At 53.3% G+C, this 25824-nt stretch overlaps 1 protein-coding gene across 5 annotated transcripts in view; it reads right to left on the bottom strand.

Moving 5' to 3' along the window:
- Mideas (mitotic deacetylase associated SANT domain protein) overlaps positions 1-25824 on the bottom strand; it is a 68364-nt gene that overhangs the window by 16994 nt on the left and 25546 nt on the right. For 2 of the 5 annotated variants that reach the window (XM_021660045.2, XM_060387848.1), the window contains exons 2-3: positions 5629-7278; positions 4486-4785 (exon numbers count right to left, since the gene is read on the bottom strand). In XM_021660045.2, coding sequence (XP_021515720.1) covers positions 4486-4785; positions 5629-7035 — 1707 coding nt within the window. In that variant the 5' untranslated portion in view covers positions 7036-7278. Of the gene's footprint in view, positions 1-4485; positions 4786-5628; positions 7279-7646; positions 7791-24706; positions 25090-25569; positions 25707-25824 lie in introns of those variants that run through there. The other 3 variants (XM_021660044.2, XM_060387847.1, XM_021660049.2) reach the window with 3 other exon arrangements.

Raw genomic sequence — 25824 nt, forward strand, 5'->3', positions numbered from 1 at the left:
CCTCCCATGGCCAGATGAGAAGTGGAGACAGGAGAACCCTGGGAAGCTGGGAGGCCAAGCGGCCGGAGGACACTCATAGCAGCAAACGGTCAGACTGTGATCAAGGTTGAAGGCACTGAACAGCAGAGGCTGCCCCCGGACTTCCACACACATGATGGGGGTGCGCGCGCGCACGCACACACACCTTTCTAAGCTAGGCTAGATGGCCCAGTGAGTACAAACACTTACCAAGCCTGACAACTCCAACCCAATCCCTGGAACACACACAGTGATAGGAGAGAATGGACTCACACAAATTGCCCCTGACTTCCACATACACACCCTAAACATTCACACTCACGACCAAGCAGAGGCATGGGGGCAGGGAAAGCCGTAAAGTCAAACCCACCTTCAGACATCACTGTTCCTTTGAGACAGCAGTTTTTCTATAAAGCCCAGGCTGGCCTGAGCTGGGAGAGCTGCCTGCTCTGCCTCCCGAGCTCTAGGATTAAAGGCGTGCGCTACCATGCCCAGCTCACATCCAGACATCCTGCACGGTCTGATGCTACGTTCTGGATGGGGTTTACTCCCCAAGGGTTCACAGTGCAGAGGCCCGGTCCCCAGCACAGGCCGCGAGAAATGGGGACTACTCAAGGCAATCAAGCCGGGGGCATGGCCTCTAGAAGACACTGATGCTGCGTAAGAACTGAGGAAACTCTCAAGAGCGCAAGCTGTTAGAAAGAGCAAGCAAGATTCCTCCTGCTTCATATCTGCCTGTATGTCTGTCTCTGTCATGCCATCTGACATACTGTGAAGGAGCCAAGGGGACCCTTCCTAGAGGCTGAAAACAAAACCATTTAATCTTGGACTTTCAACCTCCAAAAAGCACCAGCTTCAGTTATTTTAATGCAGCAACAGAATATAAACTAATATACTTAAAATTCAATTTTAAAACAAGATGATTGATATACAGGAAAGCAGGATGTGATCTAAAAAAATTATGGAATGCCAGGGGTGCTGGCACACAGCTATAATCCTAGCATGCAGGAGGCAGAGGCAGGTGAATCTCTGTTTGAGCCCAGCCTGGTCTACATAGCAAGTTCCAGCCCAAACAAAACTAGAAAAAAAATGGAGTCATGATATAAACCTTTAAGAACTAGATTTACTCCACACAATAAAATTAAAGGTCAGAAAGTTGAGACTTTCATCAAAAAAACTTGAAACTCTGGTGACAATCAGGCAGAGGTGAAATGGGGCCAGTGAGATGGCTCAGTAGGTAAAGGCATTTGCCACCAAGCCTGCCGACTTGAGCTCAAGCTTAGAGTCTCACACGGTGGGAGGAGCCAATTGCCGGAAGCTGCCCTCTGACCTCCACAGCAACACCACGACACATACAGCCCACATTCGATCGGTCAATCGAGCAATAAATAAACAATAGATGTACAAAACAGTTCATATTTTTAAAATTTTGCATTTCTTTTATGTGTCTTGAGTGCCTGCATGCTAGTCCACGCTACATACATGCAGTACCCACAGAGGTCAGAAGGGGGCATTGCATCCCCTGAAACTGGAGTTATAGATGGTTGGGAGCCACCATGTGAGTGTTGGCAACTAAGCCTGGGAGAGCAACAAGTTCTCTTAACCGCTGAGCAACCTCTCCAGCCTCAAATATTTTAAGTTTAGCAACTAGCTGGGCATGGTGGCACAAACCGTTAATCCCAGCAGTAGTCAGGCAGAGACAGATGGGTCTCCGTTAATTCAAGGCCAACCAGGGATCTTACCTTCAAACAAACAAACAAACAAACAAAAAAAATCAAGTAAGATGGCCATACTAAGCATTTGATGAATGGGTTTAATGCAGCAGATACAACAAAAGAGAGAAATAGCAATGAAATGAGATCAAACTGAAATTCAGGAAGAAAAGAGGGAAAAAAAAACTGAGACACAAATGAAATGGACTAACACACACATAACTGGAGATACAGAAAGAAAGGCGAGAGAAAAAGCTCAAGAAGGAGTTCAGAAGCACTGAACACTCTAAGTAACATAAACAGCAAAACTGTCAAAAATCTAAGACAAAAACAACCAAACTACACTGCAGATCTTGAGGGTGACAAGATAAAAATATTCATTAAAACAACAATAGTGGCTGTTGGTCGTGGCACATGCTTTTAAACCCAGCATTGGGGAGGCAGAGGCAGGCGGGTCTCTGAGTTCAAGGCCAGCCTGGTCTACAAAGTGAGTTCCAGGACAGCCAGGGCTACACAGAGAAACCCTTTCTCAAAATACCAAATATGCAAGTAAAACAGTGAGTCCTTGATGCTGCAGGGACAATGGAAGCCCAAAGACAATGGATGAGGTCTTTAAAACTCCAACAGAAAATAGCTACAGACCTAGGTTCCACCCTCAGCAAAGTTATCCTTCATAAAGGAGATCAAACAAAATACTTTCCAGAAAAAAAAAATTAGTAAAATTCATCAATCTCAGACTCACACCAAAAGAAAACACTAAGCAGTGTTTTTCAAGTAACATAAATTATAGAAGACGGGAGCTGGAGAAATGAGAAAAATTAACAACAAAAATGACACACGTAATTGGGGAGATTGGAGTAAATCTACAACACTTAACTAAATAGATATGTTCTGTTGATGTTAAAATATACAGAACCTAAAATGCCTGTTGATAATTCTTCAAGCTGGGGATTGGCAGGAAATGGAGTTAAAACCTTGTAGGAACTTTGTTCTCTCCAGGAAGTGGTAAAAGTACTATTACATTAGATTTTAATAAATCAAGGCTGCATATTTTTTAAGTCTCCTCAACCAGGGAATGAAGCTCTATGCCATAAGGCAGTCACCGTTTAAACCAAGCTGGCCTCCCCCCTACACAGCTACAGAGCGCCAGCCATGTGATACCTGTCAGTGAACTGAGAAAGCAGTCTCCCCGCAGAAATCCAGGTAAGACGCCAACTACAGTAACCATGAACAGAGAAATTAGTATGTAACTAATATGCTGTTGACAAAAGATGGGAGTGACAAGCCCAGCCAACTGAAAGCACAACGGGGAGAGGGGAAACAACAAAACAGAGCACAACAAAGACAGGATGACGTAAGCAGAACACTAACAGCAGGTGATAGAGTTCAACCTAGGTATAGCAGTCATTATATAAAGTCGAGATTCTAGCAACAGTCTGAAAAGGGGGAGCGCTCAGTCGGACGGGAGAATGGCTACTGCCAAGGGATGGAGCAGGAGGGAGGACTGCAAAGATGATCACCAAAAGAAACAATTTCGGTAAATGGGGGGTAGAAGTTCATTAGGCCTATTGTACTGCATTATTGTACTGTACTATTGATTATTGTATTAATTTATTTCTCTTAGAAACATTGCTAAGAGACCAGGTCATAAATGTTTTCACTATAAAAAAAGGACTATGGTTCAATAGATCTACTACGTATATACATGTGGACATCATACTGTAGACCATGCATGCAATTTTTATTAATAAGTAGATTTTTTAAACCTGTAAATTGTACTGATGCTCTTATTAAAAGACAAAGGTTGCTAAGGCAGAAAACAACAGGCCGCAATTATATACTCCTTGAAAATATTCCTGAAGAATACAGAGAAGATGAAAGTGCACGGAGAGAAAAGAAACAGCTGCCAACAATAACCAAAGGAACCCTGAACACCAAAAGACGCTAAAGATGAAAAGAAACTCCTCAGAGTAAGTCCCATCCAGGTCCATGTGAACTGAAAACACTGTATCAAAACAGTGACAAAAGCAATGACAGGAGTAAAAGATCTTAGAGGAAGATTCCACCTCTTCGCTCAGAACTGAACAGAACAAGAAAATATTTTTACATCCCAGAAGCAAGCTCAGGGTCTTCACTTCACTAGGGGCCATTAAAATTTCCTGACCTGCAAAAAAAAAAAAAAAAGCGCACATCCTACATTCTCCCTAACGACCACCATTGTCTCCTATCCTCTGCGTACCTTAGTACAAGTTTGATTTGAGAAATAAAAAACAGCCAGTGCTCTTAACCACTGATCCATCTTTCCCCAATAACTGGAAAGTCAATCCGTGGGTAAGAGCACTGGCTGTTTTTTCATGGGATCAGGGTTCCATTCCCAGCACCCACGTGGAAGCTCATACTGTCTACAACTACAGATCCAAGGGAATCTCTCTTCTAGATTCCAAGGGTACCAATTACAAGTGGCAAATAGACATAAAACACAAAATTACTTTTTAAAATTTATACTGGGCTGGGCAATGGTGGCACACGCCTGTAATCGCAGCACTTGGGAGGTAGAGGCAGGAGGATCTATCTCTGTGAGTTCCAGGACAGCTAGGTCTATAGAGTGAGACCTTGTCTCCCAAAAACAAAACAAAACACAACAAAAAAGAGAAGGCAAACAGTGTCTCCCTGGGTTACTTGAGGCCTTCCCTTGCAGTCTTTGGAAATAGAAGCCCTCCCTCACTGGACCAGAAAGTGAACACCCCTCTCATACCTGAGCCGGAGCGTCTGTCCCAGGAACTCGGGCGGACCGCCTGCCGGTCACGATGACTGAAGGCTTGTGCTCAGTGGGGTACTGTTCGAGACCCTTCTCGTCCTCATCAGCACTTCCAACTTGGGCCACCTCAGTTGGACCCACAGTCCTCACAGGAACAGACACCGGGATAATGAGGGGCGCCATCCCGCTCTCCTCCCGAGCCCGCTTGGCGGCTAAGGCAGGCTCGGAAAACTCCACCCCGCACTTGCCGGTTGAGGCCAAGACGCTCTTCTGCTTCTCCTCAGAGCCATTGGCATCCTGGGTGAGAGGGAGATTGAGGAATGGCAGTGAGGTTCAGAAGAGGAGCCCACCCCTCTGCTGACCTAGGGCGCCCACGACCACTCAGTCCAGCGACTCAGTCACCTACTGCTCTTTGAGAGCCTGGCCTTTCCTGGACCATCCCTCTCCCTACACTCTCAGATATTCTCCACAGCCTCCCCTCGGCCTGGCCGTGCCACCCTGGCCTGAAGCAGCAGAGTCCAGGCGGTCATTTTAGTCCAAGGGTGGCTTGCACATGCTTCATCTGACCTACAGGCTGTGACCTGTAACAAAGCATCTGGCTGGGGCAAGACGAAGGGAGGCCTTTGCAGCTACTTCCTCATGGTTATCTGATGGGGGTGGGGTGGGGTAAAGACCCCAAATTCTGTAGCCTCCTGTGTGTCACCCTGGACATAAAGGCGGCAGTGGCTGGGAGGCGTCTATCCTGACTACATGGCTCAGCTTCTTCACTGAAACCGGGGATGGGTGACAAAGCCTTGCTATCCGGTTTGATGAGAAGTTACTTTTGAGCAAGCATAAAATACCATTAAAACCCCGAGTTTTAACACAAGTGCTCAAATCCTGTTAGGTTTGCCTCCCTTTACGCTTTAAAAAAAAAAAAGAAAGAAAAGAAAAGAAACTTTATTACAACGTTCCTACCCGCCAAACTCCATTGGTAGAAACCTCAGGGCCCTGCAGGTCTGGGTGCCTCACGCAGGGGTTTTCTGAAGGAAGAACTTCCATTTCCTTTAGACAATCGAAAGAACTATCCTAGAAAGCCCAGCATCGTTTGTTATTTTCCCCCTGACCCTCCCCCATGGCAGATGCTGCCCTCCCTCTCACCTGCAGCGAGGCCAGCTCCACCGCCTTCTGCGCCAGGGTCAGCAAATTAGCCTCCTGGGACGCCCTGCGCCTCCGCCGTGTGCTCTGGATCACCCCGCCTCGTATCGTCTGCCCACAGTCCCCCAGCACCCCAGCCCTCATGACCTCCTCGTTACCCATGGCAGGAGGCTCCCGACCATTGGGTGCCAGTCTCTCCCCGTCAGCCAGCAGCTGCGACTCCCTCAGTTCTAACGGGAATCCCAGGGCTTCAGGATGCGGCTGCCCCAGGGCGCCCGGCGGCGGTGGCTGCTGTAGAGGCCAGTGATGGAGGAACAGATTGCCCGCGGGCTCCTGCCCAGCTTGGGTGCCAGCTCCGTCGAGGGAGCTGGGAGGCAGAATCCCCTCCTTGGAGAGACGGCGGGAGCGGCGCGGGAAGGACATCTGAGGCTGAGGTAGCACAGGCTGTGGGGCAGCGTCCTGCAGGAGGGCCTTGCGCAGCTCTGGGTTCATGTCCGGGTTGTGGGGGAAAGGGTAAGGGGCCATGCCGTGGTGAGCCAAGTGGGTCTGTCCCAGTGGCCCACCGGGTGCCAGGCCAAAGTCCTGGGGCTGCTGCGAAGGCGGTTGGTGCATGGAGTAGAAGTTCTCAAATAGCTGCATCTGAGGCAGGGCTGCCGGTTGCTGCTGCTGTTGCTGCTGCTGCTGCTTCGGAGACGGGAAGGTGGTGGTGGGGTTGGAGGGCTGCGGGCCCTGCCGGAAGACCTGGCGGTTCACCTGGTGACCAAAGGCCAGCTGGAAGGGCTGCAGGGGCAGTGTCTGGTTTGGGGGTTTCTTGGCTGCGTGGAAAGAGTTCAAGGGTGCTTGGGGCCGCCCCACCTCCAGGGGCACTGCGTTTCCATAGTGATCCAGCTGGGGACCCCCCGGTTTGTTTCCCTTCAGGGCCTCAGGGTGGTTATAGTAGGGAGAGACCCCCACGCCTGGATGAGGGCTCCCTTTGGGTCCACTGTAGAGAGACAGGCGGTTCCACGCGGGGTGGGGCGGGGGCTGGCCAGGTTGTTGCTGCCAGCCACTGTCACTGATCCCTCCACCCCCTCCACGCTCCAGGCCCCGCCCGGGAGCCATCACGGAGTTGGGCCACTTCACTGAGCTTACTTGGGCCTGCTGGGACAACATGGCTGCCGTGGTCCGCTCAGACCCGTACACCACATTGTTGAGCAGCGCCAGGCTGTTGGGAGGGGGGAGCTCCACGGGCTGGGCGGTGGAGGCGATCCCCGCTGGACCTTCGTGGGCCCCGTACTGCTCCTCTTTTGCTCTGAGGGACTGTGGTGGAGCCTGCAGCGGCGGTGGCTGTTCCTTGGCAGCTGGCTCCTGATTCCCAAAAGGGCAACGCTTGCGCTTATTCTGAGCCTTGGGCTGGGCCTGGAGGTTCATGGTGTGGCCAACTGAGCCCTGGCAATGAGACGCCCTTCAGTAGCTGCCCATCCCTTGGGAGAAGGTCCTGCTGGAAGCCTGGCCCCAGTCCAGTAGCCAGTGAGGGCGGAAGAGGGGCAGAGGGAAAAACTCAGGAGCCCTCAGGCTGGAGCCAAGAAATGTCCACTGGTCCTTCCTCTTCTGGAGAGGCTCTTGAGCTCTGCTACACTTCCCCAGTCATGATGTTGCACGGGGTCCTGGAGCCTGCAGAGGAAAAATAGCAGTGACAGGATCAGCCACAGGACCCCTCCATGTGAGCACCAGTGTCCTCCTGCCTCAGGTCGCCGAGGAGCCCTGTATGCAGGGCACTGCCAGGAAGGCAGCAGGGTCACTAGTCTCCCCGGGTCTGCGCTCTCCTCTCCTCCCACCACCTCCTGGCTAGACTCCACTCTGCTGCATTTGGTTGTGTAATTTGTGCCCTGTAAGAAGACACAGGCTTAGGGGCCAGGTGGGGCTGACACATAGCTTAAGCCCCAAGTTAAACTCAGAAGGGAAAACAAAGGACGAACAAAGAGCCTTGTCCTATTCAACCAGGATCCAGCACTGCGCAACCCGGGCCTGGTCCTCCTTACACATTGTCTATCTGTCTACACAACAGCCCCAGACCCAGAAGAATATTCCTCCGGCCGCTCCCTCCTTCGTTTGAAGCAGAGGAAGTCAGGAGACAGGGACTATTCCAGCATGGCCACCCCATCCTCTGTAGTCACACCAGGCTCTTGCAAAGCTCAGGGCCCAGAGAGCCAGGCTTGCAGCCTTTTATGCTGAGGCATGTAGGTGAGGCCCCACCCCTGGGAAGAGCCGCTGGGTGGGGCTCTGGCTGCCACAGTCTTTCTCAAACTAGCCGGGAACCTGTTTTGCAACCCTGGCTGGATAGGGGCCCAATTTAGTCTAGTAGCTGGTCAGCAGCTGCTGCCGGCAGCGGGCTGCCACCTCCTTCCCCTCCGCTGCTAGAGGGTGGCTGGCCAGAGCAGGGTCTAGCACAAAGGGCGTGGAGTTCCAGAAATTAGGCCCCCGAGGCTTCCCGGGATGGAAAGTGTGCAGTTTTTCTACTTCACCACAGTTTCGTGGGTTAGGTTCCTGGGATTGGGGCTTTATTACAAGCCAAGCACCTGTGTGAGTCAGGCTCCCCACCTCAATTCTAACTTGATGTTTAAAAGGATTGTTATATGGTTATTGCTACAGAACAGCTGTAAAATACATTGCCTGTGTTTTAAAACATCCATAGCTGCTTGCGTTATCGTTAAGTTTTTGTTCTTCAGCTTATTTCTTTAGTCGGTTGCTTGTTTTCTCCCCGGGGAAGTTGATAGGAGTAGCTTATACAGCCCACCAGTTCCCCAAGATTCTGGCCTTGGCTCACTAAAGTAGGAAGGCTAGGGGTGAGCAAGGGATGAATCCGCAGATGTTTGTAAAGTCAGCCACTGGACGCAACAGAGATTACCACGGCAGGTGGGGCAGTTCCCAGAAAACCGGCGGAGAACAGGCCCGGTGTCACAAGCCCCGCCCACGGGGAGCCCTGCCCACACCTAGCTCCAGTTCCCCTCCCAGACACACCATGCTATCGCTGCTCTGCACGTTTCCGCAACTCCGGCCCTGGCTCCCGGACTGGCCTGCCTGCCAGCCTGGCTGCCTGACTCACTGGAGGCCCCCTCCCTCTCTTTCACTTTCACCCAGCACCCAGAAGGGGAGTAACTTCCTCCTCCATTTCCTTCCTCAGCTCCTGGGCCTGCAGACGGTGGGAGTCCCCGGGCCTGTGCACTCCTTTTGTTTTCATTTGTGGAAACTGCCGGGACAGAGGGACAAACGGACAGAAGGCACTGAACCACCCTAGCACCAGCAGATAGGGGAGAATTTGGACAAGAGCTCAGGCCCGGAGAACCTGTTTGAACAAACCCTTCTCTTGCTTTTAACGGCACCCCCTCTCCCCTCCCCCCCCTTTCATGGGCAGCCAGACCAATTCACAGCAGAGAACTGAAAGACAGCGGGGGCTGGGAAAATCCTCCTGGGGCCCCCCCGTGAAGCTGAAGGGTGGGACTGCAAGTTCCACCTATCTGAGAAAGACCCAAACCCCGAAAAACTAGAAAGACGTGTGTGTCTGCAGCCAGGCAGAGGAAGGAAGGACACGTGAGAGGGGAGGAGACAGGTCGCGACAGGACAGAGGGAAGGCCAGCAGGCCATGTGCCTCTAGGGAGGTGCAGGCTCAGGGATGCTCCAACACGCACTAGTGCCTGTCGTCCGCCCCCCCTCCCCGGGAGCCACAGCATGGGCTCTGGGGGCCTGGAACAGGGGAAGGCCCACGTGGCAGGCGGACAGGGGTGCATGTGCAGACATTTTCCTGTCAGAGGGGGCCTAGGCAGGGGAATGGCTATTCAGTGCCCGGTTCTGGGGGGAGGGGGGAGTTGGAGAACATGAAATGGAAGTCCGGGAAGGAAGCGCCTCCGGGATGTGGGATACGGTTGCTCTTGCCAGTGGGTGTGTAAACCAGGGGGTGGGATCAGCTGTTCCGCTTCCTCCCCTGCACAAGAGGGAGAAGCCATCACCGGGCACAGTACAACAGGACAGACAGGGACTTGCACAGGACAGGAGGCGGTGTGGGGAAAGGCTGAGTCGCCCCATAAGCTTCTCTGCAGAGGTTCCCCACAACCATGCCCTTCCTGCCGTGCAAGCAGAGAGCAAGCTTACAGGCCTAAGAGACGAGGAAGTGGGAAGGGCCACCAAGGCAGCCAAGCTCTAAGTAGCCCTGACAGTAATCATGCAGCCAGCTCGCCTGTGCCAGGAGGGTCCAAAGTACTCTGTGTTTGTTTTTTTAATTCTTATATAAAGCAGGGAGATTTTAACTCCCAATTTGAAGGTAAGCTAGGTAAGGATTACAGGAACAAGGTAATTTGCCTCCGGTCACACATGGTGATGTTGTCACCAGGACTTGAAGGCCGGCCTGTCTCTCTCTCTCTCTCCCCACATCCCACTCTGATTTTAGGCCCCCCTGTGCTCCCCTTTCCTTAGGCCCAGGTCAAGGGCTTGCTGGACACAGACAGCTCCTCATTAGCTCCGGCCAGTCCTCTCCTACTCTTGTTGAAGTTTTGGCAGGTAACCCTCTCCCCAAACATACCTGAGACCTCCAATCTTAAGAGAAGCAAGGAAGGCGCCTCACCAGAGACAGCAGGTCTAAGGTCTAGCTGCAGGAGTCATGACACCTGCACTGGCTACACTGGCCCACCCCACCCTGGCACGTCTGGCCCTGCTTCAGTCTTGGGTGCCGTGGTAGGGCTTTCAGCTCTCAGAGTACACTGGCACCTCCCACCCCTGCAGGACTGAGCCACTTCCTCTCCTTTCTCCTGTCCCACCCTCACTCTCCTCGGCCCCTCAGGTGTGTAAATCAGCCTGACCTTCCTCACAGTGAGGAAGAAGGAAGCCACCTTCTCCAAAGACTGCCAGCTAAAGGGCCAAACCCCCCGAGGCTCAAGGAGAGGGTGAAAGGAGAAACCCCCGGCAGGCAGGTCACCCCTGGGACCAGCGACAGGGCCCCTGACAACGGATGCAAGAGTACAGCAGAAGGAAAGCCACAGCCACCGTGGGGCCCCAGACGCTGCCACCACTTTGTCAGTCTATGTGACTGGCTGTCACACTCTGTCCTGTGGTCCCTTCCTCTAGGAGCCTCCCCACTGCAACCAATCTCTGACCAAGGAGCCACAGGTGTCCCCAGGCTGAAAACAAAGCCAACGTCATTATCAGTGGCCTGGGACCACTGAGGGCCTCAGAAAGATCTATGGTGGAAAACATCCTCTCTACAGAAAAAAAAGAAAGGAAAACAAAACAAAACAGGGTGCACCAGGCAAAAGAAAGAAGTGCTGACCCCACATATGGGTTTCAGAGACGCATGAGATGGTTCTAGGAAGTCCTTGGGTGTACTATGTGCTAACAGTCACTATACACTAAAGGGATGTCAAGTGACATAGCAGCCCACCTGCTTGCCTAACTATGGCTGGCCCGTCCAGGAGAATCTACAGGTCCCTTAACACAGGGGAGGTGGACCTGTAACGGCCCCTGAGAGAAGACTGGGCCACTCACCAGCCGCCTGGGCCATTCAATTTGCTCGTCTGGGACACAAGATTGCCGTGAGTCACAGACACCAAGGATGGGGTGGCCCAGCCTGTTCCAGGGTCATAGTGGCTCAACTCGGAAACGAAGGTTAGAGCCAGCCGGAAAGCCCTCCCAGCCCTTAGAGGGCTAATACAATCCTACTCCAAACTGTTTCTTTAGGGGCAGTCTTACTAGAGACTTACTCAGGCTCGCCTCGAACTCTAGACCCTCTTACCTTAGCTGCCTGAGTCCTGACGCTACACATATGTGCTGTCCCTCCCAAGTCCAGCTCAAGGAAGCACAGGAATCAGAGCTTGGGATCCGCTACCCAAGAGTAAACGAAACATAACAGGGTACCCTACAAGACCCTTACCTCCAAGCAAGTCATGTCTCTGAGCGCTGAAAAGGCCACCTCTGGGACAAGTCTGAACCACCCACCTTGCCCAGAAATCCCCAGAGACTCTGGCTCCTGCTGCCTCTCCTAGCTTCAGGCACGAAGAATGTGGTCAAGGCCTCATCAACCTATTTCCCACCGTGCCGCTAGGTCTCTGACTAGGCTGGGTACGTGCCTTTACACCTTTTCACGTTTGGCCACGACTCTCTCATCCTTTTGCCAGTGCTTCTCCTGGGAAGCTCTCTGACCCCAAGGCTGGAAGAGGGATTGCACAGTGAGCTTATCCTGGTCGCCTGACCCCACCCTCGTGCAGCAGCACACCAACTCCCAGCACCTGCTTCCTCACCTCTGCTGCAGACCCCGGTGCCCAGACACTTGATCTGGAACCGCCCACTCCCAGGATCGGCGGCACTTCAGGACTCAGCCAAGCAAAACTGCTCACAGGCAGACATCCAGCCTGGGCCCCTGCCTAGTCCTGAGGCCAGTTTATCTCCCAGACAGACAGCACAGTTCCCCGAGCTGCTGAAGCGATAGGGTCCACACTAGCTCTCTCCGACAACACACACACAGAGCCCGTGTCCTCTCCGACAAAGCTGGACACAAGTCCTTCTCCAGTGGCGGGCCTGTGAGTCATTTGCTCCTGGACCATCATTCACGGCCCCATACTACAGGCAAGCCACCTGGAAAAGTACCAGCTCTCCTGTCCCCAAGGCTTCTCACCCCTGCCTGGGCCATGGCCAGGGGTGCAGGCCTTTAAAGTCTGTTTACCTCATGCCCTGATATAGTTAGACTGGGTCTTAAAACACCAACATGTATCTAAAACATTAAAAGACCATACCAACAGGCATGGCCAAGCTGGGGTCCCTAGTCCAGCTTCACTTTCTGAATGGCCCTTTCTCAGATAACTGAAGTCTCTGGCTACAGCCAGCGTTCTGGAAATGCCATCTTGGGCCAGTTAAGAGTTCCGAGGTCTTGGATAAACCTTACCTCTAGACAGACACAAAGTAGCTGTCAACTACATGCCGTTTGTCCCCCACTCTACTGCAATAAGGAATTTCCTCTCAGGCCAGAGGTTTGTCCAGACCACTGGATACAGAAGCACTGTTCTCAAGGGTTTTGCATGCCAATGAGAAAGAAGCTTTGATGCATAATACCTGACACAGGGAGCAGCAAGGACTGCAGAGCAGGCAGGAGGCCTATGACTGACCCATTCCCCAGACTGAACTTAAGCTCAGAGCTGCAGAACCTAGATGGACAGGCTGGGTAGGGAGTCCCTCAGCTACGGAGCTGGATGGGCTCAGAAATCTGGCCCAAGTTCAAACTGGATAGAGTATGGGCTTTGACAGCCAAAAGGCCAACACGAGGTGCTTTTAAAGGGCTGTGTATGAGAGGGGGCTCCTCGGCATGATAAGGTTCTCAGGGACCCAGGCCAGGCAACCACCATAATTGCCTCCTTCTTCATTACCCTACAAACACCAGCGATATGTCCACCGGGAACCAGGATAACCAGTTTCCTTTTATAGGGAGAAGGTTCATGCAGAGAGAAGTGCAGCTGAAGCAGAGCAGCAAGCGCCCAGACACAGCCTCCACTGAGGGGCTGACTGACTGCTTGCGTACCAGACAAGTGTCACCACCAACTACAGGAAACCCCTCCCAGTAAGGACTCAAGGATCAAAAAGACAAGAGTGACGCTGACAGCTACATTCTCCGTCAGATAAGGCCGGGCACATGGCTCAGAAAAGCGCTTGCCACTCAGATATGGGGTTCTCAGTTTCGCTCTCCAGCACCCGTATCAAAAACTGGACACGACAGGACATCTATAACCCCAGTATGGGGAGGTGGAGACAGGAGCCCGCCATCTAGTCTAGCCAATTGCCAAGGTCCAAGTTCAATAAGAGATGTGACTCAAAAATCAGGTCGCGATATGAATGAGGAAGACACCCAACACTGACCTCTGGCCTTCACACTCACATCTGCACATGCACAAACAGCCCTGCAGCCATGTCCTCAAATGGCTGAACCTTGGGTGAGGGCCTCCCGTCACACCACCAGAGTCTGCTCTTACTCTTCCCTTCTGGAAAGGTCCAACTCCCTAGTAGGTCTAGGGCAGGGCTCTCTGGAGGCTGCCTGAGTGTCCCAGTGCCAACCTCGGCCCTGAGCCAAGATCCAGAGGAGGCCAGTCACAGGGGCCTTGCTTAACACTGCCCGCCCTGCCTCTTCCCCCACTGCACACGCCCTGCCACAGCTGTGCAGGTCTGCCTGGGCCCCTTCAGCCATTCAACAGGCATTTGATGACACTGGCTGCATGCCAGGCTCGAGGGAGACACGGGAGACAAGGCATGGTCTTTGCCCGGTGAAGCTCCTAGTGAAGCAGGCAGAGACAGACACAGAAACACACACCAACCAGAATGCAGGGAAGGGGAGGGCTACAGATAAACACAGAGGACAGGTGACCCCCAGGCAGTTCCCTCTTTGAGCTTCTGCTGGAGTTGGCCCTTCTGCCTTCAGGTCCAGCTTCTGTAAACTCTGCTGATGGTCTATCTCCAGCACATACTGTCACCCTTCCTGACTCTTCTTGCCAATCCCTCACTGCTCCTCCCTGCTTCATGGGGCTTGTCGGGGGGACTGGGTATCCGGCCCAATAATCTCCACTCACTGACTGGTTCCTGCATTTGAGGAACCAAGAAGGGAACCTAGGTAACAAGCACCAGCCACACAAAACAGTACCGCCAGCGCTGCCCGCACGCCCAAGGTACGCACGCACTTGTTCAGACACTCTTTCCCAACTGAGGCACGAGGAGAGGGAGGCTCTGAAAAGCAGCTTGGCCCAGGAACCAGGCTGCTGGCTCCAAGTCAGATAGCTGTCCCCTCCCCCATCACCACGCTCTTGCAGCCTGTCTGTATCCTGCAGTGAGTCTCAACCCCATCCTGGGTCTGAAACGGGGAAGAGAGGAAACAGGAGGTAAACCCGTAGTGCTTCCTAAGGAGCCTAGACAATGTGCTGGAGTCGGGGAGAAGATGGAGAACCGGGGCCAGGTAATAAAGTTTCCTAGGAACCATCACTGCAAGGGTAGTGTTCTCTGTAGAAGGCACAGGGGTTCCAAGGAGCCCTCCTGGGTGGGTGATGTCTGCTTCCAGAAGCCCCTGGGAATGACTATGATTGTCACAGAGCCCAAGGTCCAACTGAGTGCCCATGCTTATGGAGCTCTTAATGCACGGGCAGCATCTCATTTGACTCTCACTTTTCTGTTTCACTTTACAGGCCAGGAGGTGAATACTCAAAAATATATACTTAACACAAATGAAGGCAGTAATGGGGGAAATGTAGAATAAGACATAAAAATGAAATGGCAAAATGAGGCATAAATTCCACCTTATCAACAACTACTTAAAATGTCAGTCAATGAACTAAATAAATACTCATTTTTAAAGGCTGTGGTAGGCAGAATTTTTTTCGTTGTTTTTTTGTTTTGTTTTGAGACAGGGTTTCTCTGTGTAGCCTTGGTTGTCCTGGAACTTGCTCTGTAGACCAGGCTGGCCTCGAGCTCACAGAGATCTACCTACCTCTGCCTCCTGAGTACCTGGAATTAAAGGCATGCACCACCACTTCCAGCTAGAATTTCTTAAAGATGATCCAATTATATGTAGTTTACAAAAGACATAAACAGGTTAAAAAATAATGAATAAAAAGAGACAGACGCTGGCACTGTGAGAGGCAGAGGCAGGCAGCTCTCTGTGAGTTGGAGGCCAACTTGGTCTATCTAGTGAGTTTCAGGCCTTCCAAGGCTACATAGTGAGACTTTGTCTCAGCCCCACCCCACCGCAAGAGACAGGAAAGAAGAGAGGTTTGGGGAAGATGGCTTTCATTGTTTGCTGTAAGCATGAGGGCCTGAGTTCAGAGGTCCAGCACCCACATAAAAAATGGAACGCAGCCATGCACACCTGTAGCCCCCAGGCCAACCAGTCTGGCCAAATCAGTGAGCTCCAGCTTTAATGAGAGATCTGTCTCAAAAAATAAGATAGTGAAAAGACATTATCTGATGCTGACCTCTGGCCTTCACACACATCTGGCACACACACACACATAAACGCCTACACACCTGCATACACAGGAACACTTAATACATTCGCAAAATAAACATACACACAAAAAAATAGATAAAAGATAAAAGAATGAAAAAAAAATACAATACAAATAGCACCCAAAGGAGAACTGGAAGGACCGCACAGTATTTGGGTAAAACTGATCTTAAAGCTGGGATCAGTGGGTTAATAAGCCTGTAGTCCCAGCGCACGGGGAGGCAGAGGCAGGTGGATCTCTGTGAGTTCAAAGCCAGCCTGGTCTACAAAGCGAGTCTAAAACAGCCAGGGCTACACAGAAAAAAACCAACAAACAAGCAAACACACACACACACACACAAAAAAAAAAAAACAAACAACCGTCCCCCATCTTTAGACAAAAACTGTTACTAGAGACAAAGCAAAACTATGTCACGGTAACAATGATGGTCCATCAAGAAACTGCCGGTTATAAACATATAGGTACGTGACAACAACCACGAAACAAAACCATGAAGCAAACGCTGCCAGAATGGCAGGGAGGAGCAGTCAGTTCAACAGTTCTCACCAAAGACTTCAATATACTACTTCTTACTTTATTTTTTATATTTATTTATTTATTTATTTATTTATTTATTTATTTTGAGACAAGGTTTCTAGAACTCGATGCAATCCCATGGCTCAAACTCTCAAAGTTCTGGGATAAATAAAGACATGAATCCGCAAACCCAGACTCAACATTCCATTTTCAATAATGGACAATACAATTAAACAGGAGATCAACAAGAAAAAGACCGTCATCCAGGCATCACTTGCCCGACGACAATACCATATACTCGCTTCAGAGAGCACGTGGGCTAGGGAAGATCATAAATCAAGGAAGTCTTAATAAATTTAAAAGGACTGAAATCATACCAAGTTCGTTCTTTGATCAAAATGACCGAAGATTCGAAAGCGGATAATAAATTTGAGGAATTTGCAGAACACAGAGGTTCAAAGGCCTGTTCTACTCCCCCCGGCTTGTAAACGCCACGGCACCCCTCATCACGCACGGTACATCATCAACTTCTGCAATCGTGTAGGCATTTTCTTGCCCTTTCCTCATGCCAGACACAGTGATCCTGACCCGAAGCCTGAGCCCAGAATTAAAACGGCTCGCACGAAGCCAGGTGTGGTGGTGCACACTGTTAATCGGTATATAGAGGGAGCGGGATTTCTGTGAGTTCGAGGCCAGCCTGGCCCACATAATGAGTTCTAGGCCTGCCAGAGATACACAGTGATACCCTGTCTCAAAAAGAGGGGTAGGGGATGTCAAATAGCTTCAGGATGAAGCAGCCTTTGCATTTGGTCATCTTGCAGCTTTGCTTTTTTTCCTTGGGGAAAAAAAATGGCCACAGGCCAGTATTTCCGCTCTGTGGTCAGTGTACAGAATACCCTAAATGTACGTGCTTCCCGAAAGACAGGAGCTAACATTCACAGGACACTCACCTGAACCAGACGCTTTGCAAACCCTGACTCATTAAAGCCATCCTCGCCAGCCTCATGAGGAGGGACCCCATCCTTTCCACTGAGGTTAGCTCAGGCTCTGCTCTGAGTGTGGCAGAATCAAGTTCCAGATGTTGTCTGCCTCCAAGGGCCCCCTCTTCCCACCCTGCCACACCTGTGGTTCCCAGAACGAACGGACAATACTTTTGAGAAGCCTACAAAGGCAGGTATAACACCCCTCTCAAGAAACGAGCCAAATCCTCTAGAAATATGCCCCAACTGGGGGTGCTGATGAAAAGCTCCTGAAAGTGAGAGGGCCCAGGCGGTACACAGGCCATGGGGAGGAGCCTGCAGAGGTTAGGCTGGAAGCTGCGGGTCAGCAGGACCTCGGTCAGGTAAAGGCCTCCCACCACATCCGGATAGCCTGGGCCTCTCTCCAGAGCCACCTAGCAAAGCAGAGCTCAGCCGGGAAAGCCGAAGAGGTTCTAAGTATGGAGGGCTGTCCACGTTCATCCCACCTATCTCCTCATTCAGCTCAGTAATCCAGAGAAAGAAATTTGTCTTCGGATACATGGCCGGGAGCAGAGCCGGGCTCCGGTGGCAAGGACTTCAAAAACAATGCTTTATGCCTTCATCTAAGAAAGCCCAGTTCTTGGCAAGACACTGGGGGAAAAGCTGGAGCCAAGGTCAACCACACCACTACACAAACACGTCCACTGAGGGAGCTGCCGTGCAAACACGGTGCTGAAAACTCCTGCTTCGTCCTCCAAAGCAGACGTCTCCTCCTCCCTCTTTTCCACCAACAGACCTGTAAAATTCTAAGGGGTCAAAGGTCAGAGGAGCAAGGCGGCAAGCCCAGGACTGGCGCCGGGAGACTGCCTGTCTCAGTAACTCTTCCTGCAAACTTTCTCCTCGGAGTCTCAGGCTTGGCCTCTGGTTTGGATGCCACCGAGCTGTTTGAAACGGATGACAGGAAAGCCAGGCGAACAGAAGCCTCCGGAGATACCGCTTCTCCCTGAAGACTGTGGGACAATGATGCTCTTACAAGTGTGGCTGGCTGGGAAAGGCCCAGTAGGTGAGTGGCTCTGGAGAGACTACGGCGATGCCCGCTGCCTGGGGATCCTATGGAAGAGCCGTGTCTTTCTCCTCAGGAGCCACAGCTTCCCATCCTCTCCAGCATTACCCCCACAAGTGGCTTCAAAATAAAGCCTGCCCTTCCCAGGCCACCAGATACCCCAAATGCCCATAAGGCTCGAGTTCTTATCCCTCCCCCTGATGCCCTGAAGCCTGAGTCCAGTCAGTTCCATCCTTAGGTTCCTATGGACACTGAGCATCTGATCAAGTCCCAGGCAAGCACATCTCTGCATGGGGTTCTACTGCGTCTTCTGAACTTGGGTTTGTAAATAAAAGCTGCTCCTGGCACATGCTAAATGAGGGAGAGGGAGCCTAGGAACCACACACTCCCAAGATCTCTCAGCAGAAACCCCTGCTTTGTGGCTGATGAAACCAAGGCCCAGAGAGGTAAACTGACCGTGAGCCCATGGTCGCTTGCCCTGAGGACACACAGATGACTATGTGAACAGAGCTGTGGTTAGGGCTGCCAAGTGGATGCCCTCACATTTGGCACCTGTTTTAGTCACTGTTCTACTGCTGTGAAGAGACACCACGACCAAAGCAACTTATAAGAGAAAGCATTTATTTACTCGGGGCTGGCTTACAGTTCCAGAGGTTTAGTCCCTTATCAGTAATGGTGGGGAGCATGGTGACATGCAGGCAGACAAGGTGCAGGAGAGGTAGCTGAGTTGTTCTACATCCAGATCCACAGGCAGCAGGAAGAGAGAGACACTGGGCCTCGCTTGGACTTCTGAAACCTCAAAGTCTACCTCCAATGACACAGTTCCTCTAATAAGGCCACACCCACTCCAAGGCCACACCCCCTAATCCTTTTCAAACAGTGCCACTCCCTGGTGACTAAGCATTCCAACAGATGAGCCTGGAGGGAGGGGGACATTCTTATTCAAGCTAGTACAGCACCCCTTCAGACCTGCCAGGTCCTTGACAACTGTTTGGCTCATGAAGCTGGGAGCCTGGTGTATGGGGTCATAAGCCTTCATCCACCCCAGGTTTTCCTGGCTTTCCTGCTCTTGAGAGGGACAAGACCCATCTGGTTGCCGGGCTAGGCATGAAGGGTATTGGTATCTGCTTGCCTGAGGCAAGAATAAAAAATGGAAGTGAATGCATTCCCCGATGTTCCCAGTGACCTAGAAGCACAAAAACCAGCTGCCAGGAATGCTGGATTCCCAGCATGGCTGTCCCGAACCTCTTAAAAGGTCTGCAGGGTAGGTGTAGAGAGCTGCCCATCTTTCTCACCCAAACACCGAGTCAAGCATCAGGCCCTTTCTCAGGCCCTTTCTCAGGCCCCGGTCAAGATGCAGGACCTCTGCCAAATGCTGGCACATTCCTTGCATTTCTCCTGTCTTTGAGCAGCTGCTGTACAGCCTTTTCTCCTATGGTGATTTATTCTTTATTGTTCCTGAAATACACCCAGAGGCCTTTGGCATGCCACGCCAGGCACCCGCAGAACATTCAGCCTAAGCCCCAAGTACACACAAACCAGGCACGCTGGGACCTGGGCCAAGACAACAGGAGTGACAGGGCCTATGGTCAAACCCAGCAGTAGGAAGACCAAGATCCCACCCAAACCCTAGTCTACGGTCTCCAGAATTTTTCTTAGGATGGTAGAGGCTGGGGTACATTTGGGAGAGGAAACAGTTGGAAGGCCTAAATCAAGCCTCATCACCCCTGCCAAGCCTGAGTGCATAGCCCAGGCAACCCCCGACCCAAAATGGGTTTCTGGTTGCCCTGTAAGTGAAGTGTATGGGGAGAGAGGCACAGAGGGATCTTTTCCGCCCCCCTCGGCCCCAAATATCTCCCCTACCAACCGGTCTGATGATGTCCCAATGTCTACCGTCTCACTGCATTCCATGGGTGTGAGGCGCCGTTCCCCTGTGCATATGGAAAGGGTCACAAGAAGAGTGGAGCTGTGTGGTAAGAAGGCACAACTGTGGACCACCTCTCCCAGCACCAGCTTTTGTGAGCCTCAGCCTCCTTATCAGTAAGTGGGCATAACAGTATTGAAGTGCCTGCAGAATCAGATGAGGTAACACGCAGATGAAGTGCCTGCACGAAGTGGGTACTCGATAAATGCTATTTCCTTCTCCCTTTCGCTGGGCCTGGAAGAAACGAATGGCTTGCCTCTTTTCAGATCCACAGCTGGCTGACAGCAGCTCTGGGCAGAACAAGGAGGCAAGGAGTCCCAGCAACAGTGTTGGGCTCTGCAGACATGCAGGACATCTGGTCAACAGACTCAGGAGAGAGGGCTGGCAAGAATTCCAGAGCACACGCAGCACAGGCCTCCTCTAGACTCAACCGTGCCAGCACGGACTGCAGGGACACAGTGGGACAAAAGTATTTCCCAGAGAACACTGGTGGGGCTTGCCCGCAAAGATGAGCCACCACCCTCCCGGGCTCACTGTAAGAACAGCAATAAAAGGGGAGGCGCCACGGCCCGGGGGAGGCTGGCGAAGGGTGGCCTGGGGAAGTGGGAACAGGGATGGCAGATGTTCCTTACGCCTGCTTTCAAAAGTAAGCAAGTCTGCCCAGCAGCCAGCCGTGGCAGTGAAGGTCCCACAAGTGCAAGGACCAGCCTGGTTATTTTGGGCACTTCTGCCCAGAGCCTGCGAGGGAAAAAACTGCCACTAGAAATATGGAAGGGGACAGAAGGCACACCAGCAGCCACCACGTAGAGGGGGCCTTACACCCTTTCTTCTTTTCCTGGCTGTCACTGTCAGATCCTACCTGCGTGCTGTGTAGCATGAATACTTCTGCTTTCACTTAGATCCAGCTCCCCAACTCCACTCCAGTGCATGCACTCTCAACAAGCACACACACACACACACACACGCGCGCGCGCGCGCGCGCGCGCGCAAATAATTATGGAGCCAGTAGGTTAAGCCACACCCAGGAGCTTAGACAGTATTCCTCTGCGTTCTTCCAACTTCCAAACTGGTAAGGCTTGAGGACAGGCACCGGATGTAGGCACACACCCTCTTCTCACTTCCCAAGGTTAAATGGGAACTGACAACTCAGTCTCCTTGGCCTCCCGATGTGGTGAGAAAGGCGTTCAGCGAGATGACCCCCCCAGATGTTTTCGAGCTCTGGACTCCCCAAAGCTGGGGGAGCCCAGGATTGCGAACTACAGCCAACCAGGGCCTTGGACCCAGTGAGGTCAGGTGAGGATACAGGTGCTCGCCCCAGGAGCTGCCCCGGGCTGAAAGGGAGGGTGTGCTGGGAGGAGCTTGAAGCGTGGGGCCCACCTGCACAGCAGAGTAGCAAATTTACCTGCGTCAGCCCCCTTTCTGAGCTTTCCTTTCCCAGCTGGCAACTTTAGGGCTTCTGCCTACCCAACTCAGGGAAAAGCTGAAGCCCAAATCCCCCTTCCCGCATTCCTTCTCTGAAGCTCATCTCCCAGAAGAATCTGGATGGCTTCAGGGAATCCCAGCCTGGCTGCAAGCCATAGTACTTCCCTCCCTTCCAGCTTCGGCGAACAGATCTCACCTAGGCTGCTCCCCTCCCCCTCCCTGAGGCTTGAAGGGAAGGAGGGCCCTTCAGCCACAAGCTCCCTGTGGCTGGGAGAAAGGCAAAGGCAGCAGGGAGCATGTTCCCGGGCTGGCCACAGTGCGAGTGCGGCGCCATTCCAGGAAGAGAGAGCAACAGCTGCCAGGGAAGCAATGGGCCACTTGTCCTGCACCCCCCCCTCCACAGCAGTCCAGTAAGCAACAGGCTCTCGCAGGGTGACCTGCATCTCCCCCATCAAAGCCTCGGCTCTTCTGACTGACACGGGGCAGCTTCCTTCCCATGCACTAGTTCAGTGTTTCACCTCATCCCTACTCCTGCTTCGGTTGGGGAAAGGGCCAAAGTGCTCTTTGGTGGGTCAATGCCCACCCCAGCTCCACCCAAACCTCCATCCAGGTCACAATGTCAGGGTTCAGGCGAAGAAAAAAAAAAGAGAGAGAGAGAATGTACTTTGTCCTAGGCTGCAAACCATCTATGGCTGCCCAGGTGAGCTGTTCAGCCAGAGAGGCCTGGGAGGGTAGGTTCTCCCAGAGCATGATGTGACCTCTGGGAAGCTGAGCCTCCTCTCCACAGACCGTCCCTTGTACCAGCATGGGCCTGGGTGGCCTGGAGTGAACCAAAATAATTGTAACCCAAGACCTAAGGAGTTAGAAAATAAGCTCCATTTGAGCAAGACGCAGCGGGCCCCAGACACTGATTTCCTACCACAAGCAGGACACCCTTCGTTTCCTTACAGCACCCTTCCCCCTCTAGAAAAGGCGAATGGGAGCTGGACCTGCACCTAGGGAATGGCTAGCTAGCACCTACTGCGAACCTACTTACCATCACCCCATCAATTCGAAACGAAATCCTGTCTCACCTTTCTTTACAGCAACCGTACAAAGTACTATTCTCTCCATTTTACAGAGAAGAAAACCGAGGCTCAGGAAATTAGGCAATGCCCAAGGCCATGCTGCAGGAGGAGTGGGGTGTGAACCTGGGTACTCAGCACTCGTGCCCATGCACCCGCCAGGCTTCCTTCAGGCACTGCCTGGTGACTGTCCACACACCATCCAGGAATGGCTGTTCCAGCATGGAGGCGGAGGTGGGTGTGGACAAGTTTTGCTTGATGGCTCTGGAATTTGAATTGATGGTCCCCCCCACACACACATACACACAACTGCTACAGTTCCCAAGTGTGTGACTGTGAGAGCTTGTGTCAGGGTGCGCAAGTGTTGGGGTGGGAGGAGGGTGATCTGGATTCCAAAGAGCAGTCTCCAACACAGAGGTGATGCTGTAATGCCTCTGATTCATAAAATGAGCTCACAGTCTCAGTGTCCCGAATGCTGCTTCAAATGCAAATGCAGGTCCCCTTACTAAGGCCTGAGGATTTCTGCACTCCTAGCTCCAGCCCAGGGTGCAATTTCATTTCCTTTAGCCTCACAGCACCGTGATGTGCAGAAGCAATTTCTCCAACCAAAAGCCACCCCGGCTGCCTTGCCTGCAATGAGTCAGGCCCCCCCAAGCTGTCCCCAAACCAGTACACGGACACACACAGGAAGGGTGCCAATCTGTCCTGGCCAAAGGAAATGGCTCTACACACAGCTCTCACTGTGAGGTCCCCTTGGGGTCAGGATGGCAGAGACACAGGCTCCCCAAGACTAAATGCACAGGAGTGGTGAGGGGTGCGCTACCAACCAACACAGGATCCTTGTGGTGAGCTGATCCTCTGAGACTACCGACTCAGTGATGCAGATAAAGTAGCAGTTCCGTGTTCAGAAAGAAAAGGCCTTGGGTGACATGTGAAACAGGACCAAAGGGATAAGCAGGAGGCTCCCAGCTACCTATGCTCTCAGCAAGCTTCTCTTTTGGGTGACAAAAAAGGCTAAAGATTGGTGGTCCGGGCCCACAGGAAACCAGCCGGACGCACGCTCCATCCTCGACCTAACCCCATCTTTTTCCAGAGGCCTCAGCTCCAGCGAGCCCTTCCCTGGGTCCTACGAGCCCTCAACTGCATCTATAGCTGTATGTGGCCTGCCCCTCTTCCATTTATTAGAACAGCAGCCCGGGGACAAACACGACGGCTGCTTTTGAAACCTCACGTTTAAAAGTTAAACTTTCATCCCTGTGGGCCCTCCATGGAACTCTTTCTAGAACTGAGAGTAAGGGGTTGGTTCTACCGGAGCTTGGAGCTGCCACACTGGCAGGTGACAGGCCTTCCCAGAGCATGCTGCAAACCTGGGGGCATTCTCCAGGCTCTTCACCCCTTGACCCCTGGGAGTTACAGCCCAGAGAAACCAGCCAGGGGCCAATCCAATTAGAATGGAGCCTGGGCCAGGGCTTCGCAATGAGATAGTTTATCACAGTAATTGAATGTTTACACCCTGCGGAGCAGCAGGCAGGAGAGGCCCCCCAACCGTAGGTCTGTCTGTCCCTTTTGGTTCTGGAGTCATCTGACCATACCGAAAGGGTGCATTTCTCTGCTGCTAAAGGTGCATAGGTCGTACTTTCCCTGGGTGGCTCTGAACTAAGACTGATGGTTTCACCACCCCAGGTTGGGGATCAGCAATACCATTCTCCGTCTTTACCAAACCCCCTCAGTCCTAAAACCATAGGGGGAGGATGAGCCAGCCTTCCAGGGCAGGCTCCCTGTGCTGGATGACGCCACCTTTCCCCTCCCCAGCCACAGCTGCCACCTGGATCCCCTGCACACACGCACGTGCCGCGGTGGCCTCAGAGACCAGCCACTGCTCCCCTATCCTGCCTCCCCTGAGCACAGAGGTCCGAAGTGGGATGGTGGAAGCAGGAAGTAGCCGCCGAAGTTGCAGCTAACAAAGTTTAAAACGAACCAAGAAACTTCCCCTTTCATCTTTCCAGCAGCCTGGGCCAGAAGATGGTTTGGGACAGTCAGTGGCCTCCCTCTTGGGTGACACACGCCTCCCCCAGGTTCTGCCTTGGTTCTGCGGCTTGAAAGCCCCAAGTGCTTAAAGTTGCTCAGCTTACCAAAGTCTTTTCTCTGAGGCCTGGATGGGGGGCGCACCAGAGATCCACATGCCCCTCATTGTGAGAGCGTGCGGGGCGGGGGAATGATTAACTCCACCGAGCCCGCCATATGCAGGGCCCAGACGAACCCGGGCTCCAAAGCTCACGACAAGCACCATAAAACACAGCACCGGGCCGGGAACGCGGGCGTGCGGGGGCGGGCGAGACGGATGACAGGTCCGAGGTGCACCAGCAGCGCCGGGTGCGCGGGGTGAGGCGGCTCCACGCTCATCCTCCGGCTGGCGGGCGCTCGCACTCCAGCCTAGGCCTCTCCAGTCCCGGCCCGGTCCCCAGCCCCCCTACCCCACCGCAGGTCCGTCCCTGCAAAGTGTCCCCGACCCCACCGCGCCGACACAGCGCCCAGCACGCTGGGACGAGAAGGGGCGCCCGCTCCAAGTTCTCGCAGCTCGCGAGCGTCTCGTCGCGCCTCCCCGGCCCGGCACGCCAGCGGGTCCCTGCGGTCACCACGTTTCTCCCTCGCGCGCGCGCGCGCGCACAGGAGCAGCAGCCGCGGTCCCCGTCCTCCCGTCCGTCCCCCGCCAGCCGCCGGGTACCGGGCGTGGAGAGGCTCGGGAGGGCTTTCCAAGCCGGGCCGCGCCCGGGTGGGCGGGCCGCGGGCGAGCTGCGTAGCTTGCACAAACACGGCGGGGCTGCGCAGCACACGCAGCAGCGGGGCGCGGGCGGAGGCGGCCCACGGCGGCCCACGCACCCGCTCCCGCCGCCCCGCAGGCCGCACAAGTTGGCCGCCGGAGGCCCCGCGCGTGCAGAGCTGCAGCCGCCGCCTGCAGGCCTCGGCCGCCCGCCCGCCCAGCACCACCACTTACCCGGTTCTCCCGCTCGGCCTCCGGCCTCAACGATCCCCCTTCCTTCCGCCGCGAGCCGCCGCCTTGGGTCGCCTCGGAACAGCCCCTTACCGCCTGCACGCACTCCCGGCTTTTGAAAACAAAACAGGCGCCGTCGCCTCCCCCGCGCGGCGTTCGCGAGGCTTAAGCCCGGCTCGCGCCTCCCGAAGCTGGCAAGTTTGCTGGCGGGGCCCCGGGCAGGACGTGCGTGCTGTCACCCGCTGCTCGCGACACGGC

Source organism: Meriones unguiculatus, chromosome 7 (genome assembly GCF_030254825.1).
Source record: "Meriones unguiculatus strain TT.TT164.6M chromosome 7, Bangor_MerUng_6.1, whole genome shotgun sequence".
In the NCBI taxonomy this organism is placed as follows: Eukaryota; Metazoa; Chordata; class Mammalia; order Rodentia; family Muridae; genus Meriones; species Meriones unguiculatus.